Source organism: Pinus tabuliformis, chromosome 3_2 (genome assembly GCF_031772625.1).
Source record: "Pinus tabuliformis cultivar Carrire ecotype Pingquan chromosome 3_2, CPIR1, whole genome shotgun sequence".
Taxonomy (NCBI): Eukaryota; Viridiplantae; Streptophyta; class Pinopsida; order Pinales; family Pinaceae; genus Pinus; species Pinus tabuliformis.
The window spans coordinates 174,126,157-174,134,282 of record NC_142302.1 but is presented as its reverse complement, the minus strand read 5'-3'; the positions used below and the strand labels follow the sequence as shown (position 1 = coordinate 174,134,282).

General features: G+C 37.6%; 2 protein-coding genes across 2 annotated transcripts; both read left to right on the top strand.

Annotated features, from left to right (window-relative positions):
- Positions 1 to 3,264: 3,264 nt before the first annotated feature.
- LOC149180351 (uncharacterized) lies at positions 3,265 to 3,723 on the top strand. The gene has a single exon (XM_089413857.1). It carries the CDS (start codon positions 3,265 to 3,267, stop codon positions 3,721 to 3,723), a length of 459 nt encoding a protein of 152 aa, XP_089269983.1.
- A 1,322-nt stretch (positions 3,724 to 5,045) lies between these two features.
- On the top strand, positions 5,046 to 5,522 carry LOC149180350 (uncharacterized). The gene has a single exon (XM_089413856.1). It carries the CDS (start codon positions 5,046 to 5,048, stop codon positions 5,520 to 5,522), a length of 477 nt encoding a protein of 158 aa, XP_089269982.1.
- Positions 5,523 to 8,126: the final 2,604 nt, after the last annotated feature.

The window sequence follows — 8,126 nt, the reverse complement described above, 5'->3', positions numbered from 1 at the left end:
AAACAAGCTCTTTACTTCTAATGTTTTTTGTCATAAGGTTCAAAACCCATTAGTGGTTGTAGATGCACCTAGTTATGGATTTTTCTTCTTCTACACATTTCTTCACCCACTAAATTTTGCTAATATCCTCAAGCATGGGGTCCAAGCAATGGGATACACATGAATTCCACCAAATGGTGGGGTCAACATCCTTCTAGGTGCAACATAGTTGGAGGCATTATCTATGACCACCTTTACAACATTCTCTATCACCACTTCTACAACCACTTAATCTAAAAGACAAAATAATAAGCGTGTATCCTTCATCTAATAAAATGCATCCACATATTTGACAAACATGGTTCTTTTTGGGCAAGAAATTAAGAAATTTAGAAAGTGCAACAAATTCCAATATCCCTTAAAATAAACATTCACTCTCACAAAATTAGCAATATCCCTTAAAATAAACATTCACTCTCACAAAATTCCTTAATGGACATTCATTTGATGTCGTCCACCTCTACCTCACTGCATCATACTGTAGCGCGATAATGCGGCTTCACGCCTCTTCCTAGCTTGGAATCCAACGCCAAACACTCATGATTCCTTTCGAACACCAGGCACCACCAGCAATTGACTTAACGACCTGTTGCAATGTAGCGACGAGAGGTGTGTTGTCTTCACACAACAAACATGTCCAACACACTTCCTCACCACAACCGCTTCAACTCAAAACAACGACAAGGCTCAAAGCCTTTCCTCCCATACGCTCATGCAACACGAAACCTTCAACTACGTTCCCAACTGTGCTCACCACTAAACAACATTTAAACACAGATTATCGGCTGCACAGATTCGCTCTGGATAGTGGCAGTGTCCATAGGCAATGACAACTCCACGATGCTACTCTACGCATAGCAGGCCGAACAACACAACAACACACCAAGGTCGATCTGCCACTTTCCAAGACAGTCGCCACACACAGTGCTCTCAGGGGGATCACAACAATGCAACAACACGACTCACTACCTCTTCACACTGCTCAACACCATCGAGCTTACTCGAACTAGCTTCGATACGAGTTGATGGAACAAGGAAGACTCTTCAAGAGAGCTTGATCATTTCATTCACAAACATGAAAATTTATACATCCTGGCTATCGTAGAAACTACTACAACTGTCATTATTTCTTCAACTACTCTTGCCTCCGATACCAGTTGATGGAACTGGGAAGACTCTCCAAGAGAGCTTGATTATTTCATTCAAAAACATGAAAATTTATACATCCTCGTTGTCGTAAAAACTACAACAATCATTCACACACATGAAATTTTATACATCCTGGCTGTCGTAGAAACTACAACAACTATCATTATTTCATCAATTACTCTTGCCTCCTATACTAGTTGATGGAAATGGGAAGACTCACCAAAAGAACTTGATCATTTCATTCACAAACATGAAAATTTATACATCCTAGCTGTCATAGAAACTACAACAACTGTCATTATTTCTTCAACTACTCTTGCCAACTCCACCACTTGTCGCCGACTGCCATCTACCACCATTATAAAAACAAGATTTGCCAGTATCTTGATTAATACTCTATAAGTATCGTGTTTCATATCTAATATTTATTAACTAAAACTTTAATATCCCATTGAGTACACATTATTTCCAAAAACAAAAGTTATTTTAACTTCGATGTGAGAAAGGAATGATGCATATGTTGTTCAATTAGGATGGTAGATAGCCTTAATCTTGTTAACGTCTTTGTGTCACTACCTAAATATCTAGTTACCCCCAAGTTGTTATATTTATCTATCACTTTCATTACTACACAAATCACAAATTAGAAAGATGTGCAGATTTACTATTTTAATTGTTTTAAAATATAATATATAATTGTTTTAAATTATAAAATATGTTTAAACTAAAATTATCCCACAAGTGGAAATTATTGAGAGAAATTTCCATTTCCAGATAAAATAACATTGGTAGAGGACTTTTTTTATCATGATAAAAGATTTTTTTATCATGTCTAACGGGTAGATACTCCATCCACCATTAGTATCCACCTCATCCATCATTAATATGCACCTAAAATATTGAACAAAATAAAAAAATCTTCTCACAATTATATCCCAAAATTCCTTATTATATCCCAAAACTTCTCTTAATATGGACCATTGTGGAAATCCATACTTTCTCATATAGAGAGGAAATTTTCAACACAAGGTAAAAGCCTTAAAAATGATAAAAACAATCCTCCTAATTCTCGAGTCTACATAAAATTGATTCCGTTGTTGGTTTATTTCTTTGTTGTTGACTCGAATATGGGGATTTTTGGTTTTCTCAACTCATGTCTAATGTCATCCGATGTTGGAGGTCGTGCAGGGAGGTCTGATTCTCAACTCTACATAAAATTTCTTTAATATTATTTATTTATTTATTTATTTGTACCTTAATAAAAATCTATATTTTCGATGCTCAATGGTAGTTTTGTTCGAAAAAATTACATCATAACTATGACTTGTGATTTAGGATGATTTCGATGAATCATGTGGCTTTTAAGTGAATTTTCCTTATATTTTGGGCAATGAGCTTATTGATTGAATTTTTTCAATGATCTTTAAACTCTTTCAACATTGTTAATTTTTTGCTACAAGTTATTATTAGCAAGCAATTTCTCCCAAAGGTGCAAAGGCACGTGGATATAAGTGAAATTGAAAACATCATTTGTCACAAGTTATTACTATTTTCCTATAAATTGAAAACATCCTTTGCCACAAGTTATTACTAGCTAGTAATTTCCCCAAAAAGTGCTAGCCAATAATTTCCCCAAAAAGTGCAAAGACACAAGTTATCACTAGTAAGCAATTTCCCAGAAAATGTAAATTTCCCCAAAACAATGCAAAGACACAAGTTATCATTGGTAAGCAATTTCCCAGAAAGTGTAAAGACACATCAATATGAGTGTTAAATTGAAAAAAATGTGCTTTAGTTTAAAATAATAATTGTTAGGGTTCTGTTTCTTGCAAAATTGGACAATTATTCCACTGTCTTAGAATCCATTCTCTCCCAATTTAATACTCTACTTTCCACCAAATAGACTCTGAGAATGAGTGGTAAGAAGACACACTCTATTTCGAATCCATTCTCTCCCAATTTAATACACTACTTTCCACCAAAAATACTCTGAGAATGAGTGGTAAGAAGACACACTCTATGGAATCCATTCTCTCCCAATTTAATACACTGCTTTCCACCAAAAAGACTCTGAGAATGAGTGGTAAGAAGACACACTCTATGGAACCCTCCGATGTCCCACGGGCCTATTTTGATGGGGCGGCTCAACATGGATGCTGTGCCTGTGGGGTTTATTTTATTCCTATGGAGGGTCAGCATATTGAAATATACTGGAACGGAGGTAATGGGATGAATAACAAAGTTGAGGTTATGGCGTTGGCAGGACTACTCAACATCCAAAATCTGCAAATTTATGGGGATTCAAAGGTGATTATTGATCATGTTTGGTCTATTCATGTCATAAAAAACCTAAATCTTTTGGGATGGCTAAACAGGATAAAATCTATAAGGAATTACAGGAAGGATTATTCTATAGATCACATTGACAGGGGAAAAAATAGTGTGGCTGATGCGTTATCAAAAAAGGGACTTGCCACTCAATATGATGTCTGGATGATGAGTATAACTGTGGACAACAAAACTCACCATATTTAGGAGTTTAATATGCTGGGTACATAAACTCTCTCTCTCTTTCCTGGCCAACAATCTGGTATGTATCAGGGCCCCATTTCCTATGAATTTGCTTTTTTGGTTGGTTCATCATCTTTTCGGTCTTGGTTATCTGAGGATACTTTATATTCAGCCTACATATGGTTTTAATTTTTTTGATGTGGTTTTGTGGTTAGGGGCTCCATGTTAATGCCACCCACTATTATTTTTTTGCTAAGTCAAAGATCTGCGAATCTATGTGAATATCAAAATCGGGATATGTTGTACTGTTATTTTCTCATAATGAATTCATAGATATACAACTTTTTTCTTGCTGAAAAATAATTGTTATATTAAATTGTATCTAAAAAATCCTTACACACACGTCAATATGAGTGTTAAATTGAAAAAAAATGTTTAGTTTAAAATAATAATTGTTATATTAAATTATATCTACAAAATCCTTACATCCCCACAAAGACAAAGACACGTCGATCTGAATGTTAAATTGAAAAAAAAAGATATTTTAATTTAAAATAATAATTATTATATTAAATTGTATCTAGAAAATCCTTACATCCCCGATGTAGGAAAAAAATTGTTAATGAGTTTAGAATAATAATTATTATATTAAATTGTATTTAGAAATTTTCAGGAAGGTGCAAATACATGTCGATAGGAATGTTAAATTGCAAAAAAATATATTTTAATTTACTAGAAATTTCTCCAAAAGGTGCCAAAAAATTCTGGAAAGGTGTAAAAACAAGTTGATAGGAGTGTTAAATTGAAAACAAGTTGATAGGAGTGTTAAAAACAAGTTATTACTATTTTCCTATAAATTGACAACATCCTTTGCCACAAGTTATTACTAGCTAGTAATTTCCCCAAAAAGTGCAAAGACACAAGTTATCACTAGTAAGCAATTTCCCAGAAAATGTAAATTTCCCCAAAACAATGCAAAGACACAAGTTATCATTGGTAAGCAATTTCCCAGAAAGTGTAAAGACACGTCAATATGAGTGTTAAATTGAAAAAAATGTGCTTTACTTTAAAATAATAATTGTTAGGGCTCTGTTTCTTGCAAAATTGGACAATTATTCCACTGTCTTCGAATCCATTCTCTCCTAATTTAATACACTACTTTCCACCAAATAGACTCTGAGAATGAGTGGTAAGAAGACACACTCTATTTCGAATCCATTCTCTCCCAATTTAATACACTACTTTCCACCAGAAAGACTCTGAGAATGAGTGGTAAGAAGACACACTCTATGGAATCCATTCTCTCTCAATTTAATACACTGCTTTCCACCAAAAAGACTCTGAGAATGAGTGGTAAGAAGACACACTCTATGGAACCCTCTGATGTCCCACGGGCCTATTTTGATGGGGCCGCTCAACATGGATGTTGTGCTTGTGGGGTTTATATTATTCCTATGGAGGGTCAGCATATTGAAATATACTGGAACGGAGGTAATGGGACGAATAACAAAGCTGAGGTTATGGCGTTGGCAGGACTGCTCAACATCTGTGACTTTCTCAACATCCAAAATCTGCAAATTTATGGGGATTCAAAGGTGATTATTGATCATGTTTGGTCTATTCATGTCATAAAAAACCTAAATCTTTTGGGATGGCTGAACAGGATAAAATCTATAAGGAATTACAGGAAGGATTATTCTATAGATCACATTGACAGGGGAAAAAATAGTGTGGCTGATGCATTATCAAAAAAGGGACTTGCCACTCAATATGATGTCTGGATGATGAGTATAACTGTAGACAAAATAACTCACCATATTTAGGAGTTTAATATGTTGGGTACATAAACTCTCTCTCTCTTTCTTGGCCAACAATCTGGTATGTATCAGGGCCCCATTTCCTATGAATTTGCTTTTTTGGTTGGTTCTTCATCTTTTCGATCTTGGTTATCTGAGGATACTTTATATTCAGCCTACATATGGTTTTGATTTTTTTGATGTGGTTTTGTGGTTAGGGGCTCTATGTTAATGCCACCCACTATTATTTTTTGCTAAGTCAAAGATCTGCGAATCTATGTGAATATCAAAATCGGGATATGTTGTAGTGTTATTTTCTCATAATGAATTCATAGATATACAACTTTTTTCTTGCTGAAAAATAATTGTTATATTAAATTGTATCTAAAAAATCCTTACACACACATCAATATGAGTGTTAAATTGTAAAAAATGTTTAGTTTGAAATAATAATTGTTATATTAAATTATATCTACAAAATCCTTACATCCCCACAAAGACAAAGACACGTCGATCTGAATGTTAAATTGAAAAAAAAAGATATATATTTTTTTTTCTCGGTAAAACTATACTAATATATTATATACAGAAGTAAAAAATTTACATCAGATCAAAACAGAAAGAACCAGGCACCTGAGGTGTCAACCTGGAACAACTGAGACTGCAAGGTCCAAAGGACTAGACCATTCAAAAGAGCTATCCCACGCAGGGGTCCCAACCAAAAATCAAAATGATCCCGCGCAGGGGAGACAGACATAACCTGACCATCAACAAAGGTTCTTGAACACATACAAAATGCATACATGACGAAACTAAGCTAACACAGACAGCAATAGAAACCAAAAGACCAGACAGAAAAGCCATGTAGACCTTGAGCGAGAGCGTCTCTAATCCTCCAGTTGCTCCTCCACCACCCGGCACCATCCGTAAGCCTCCCTCTCCGCAGCAGTGGGGGCAGTGTCCATATGGATGTCTTATGTTTCACTGGTCCTCGTCTTGTGATCCAGAAGGATTTTCGAGACATTCTCTAGGTCTGTAGCAGGATCCTTTGTTTCTTTCTCCATGTCTGTAGCAGGATCCTTTGTTTCTTTCTCCGGGCTATTAGCTTGCACCTGCCCACGATTGTCCAGAGAGTCATTGTCTTCATAGGAAGTTTCAATGAACAGAACTGATACATGCGCATTGATCTGGGGGCTGTTCATAGAACTGCTGAAGTTAAAAATAGCAGAGCCAAAGGCAGGCAAGGAAGCGGAGTCCGAAGCACCAGCATCCATGAACTGACTAGATTGAAGGGGGTTAGCTCCAGTAGAGCGAATGCCATGGAAATGACAGCAGTGGGCAGACATATCAGCAACGGGAGTGCGTGAAGTTCCTCCCCTGGAGGTGCCTCGACGGCTGAGCATGCACTGTCGAGGCCTTACCATCCTTGCAGGGACCGAAGGGATGAGACCCAGCTCCCGAGTGTGATACAACTCCTTCCTGTGCGGAATGCGAACAGACAGCGGAATAACCCAGACAGACAGCGTAATGACCCAGAGCATCTGAGGTAGCATATATCTGCCTGAAGGAAAAACCAAAAACATACCCTGACCCAACACAGTGACATGGTTTTTAATCGCAGCGACCTCACCTTGGAACGCGTCCGCCATAACTGCAACCTCCAAGCGAGCCGAATAGCCGTGCAGGGCATTAACTCTGCTCTGATGAATGACCTTAAACCAGCTTCCTCTCACGCATATACAGGCTTGAGCCCCGTCGTCTGCCACGTGATGGCGCATGGCTGACATGTGGGCGGCATTAAACTCCCGTCCCATCCTCACTATCACCCGCATCCGGGGGAGCCGCATCTCTTTGGACCAGATGTGTGCATTCTTGAGCCTTGTCATGAGTCAAAATGGTATCCATTTGCCCAGTGAGTAGAGAGTTATCATTTTCCACCCCCAAATTGGCCATGAAGTCGGCAACCTTGTTACCTTCCCTTTTTATGTGATTGAAGGTGATAGCTCTGTTTTTGTGGAGCTCAAGTTCTATGGCCTCCAATCTTGCTTCGAGCCTCCAGCTGGTAGCTATTTTCCTGGCAGGAGATCCATTTAGGAGATGCTTGGCCATATTTATGAGGATTTGAGAGTCTCCTTCCACCTCCAGGGGATGGACGTTATGATTCCATGCGAGAAGAAGTCCTTGCCATAGTCCCTCTAACTCAGCTGAGTTATTGGTGTCACATCCAATGTTCCCGTAGTACAGCATCAGGGGTTCACCTTCATGATTCCTTACTATTCCGCCAAAGCCTGCAATTCCGAGATTCCCTTTTGAGGCACCATCGAAGTTGAGCTTAAACGTGTGCTTTGGAGGAGGAGTCCAGGTAACTTTTTTTTTATTGCTTCTTTCATAGTGGCCTTGCTTGTGAGATCCTTGAGGAAGATGTATTTGCCAATTTTCCAAAATGGCTTTCTCATTATCTAGAGTCGGAAAGTCCTCCCCCTTCCAAGATCTTAGCATCAGAGTCTCTTTAAGATTTCTACAAAGCTTGCTCCACATATGATCTATCGAGGAGCGTTGATCTTTGAATATGCGTCTATTTCGTTCCTTCCATATGCTCCATAGTAGCAACCCGGGAATTATTTTCCATAG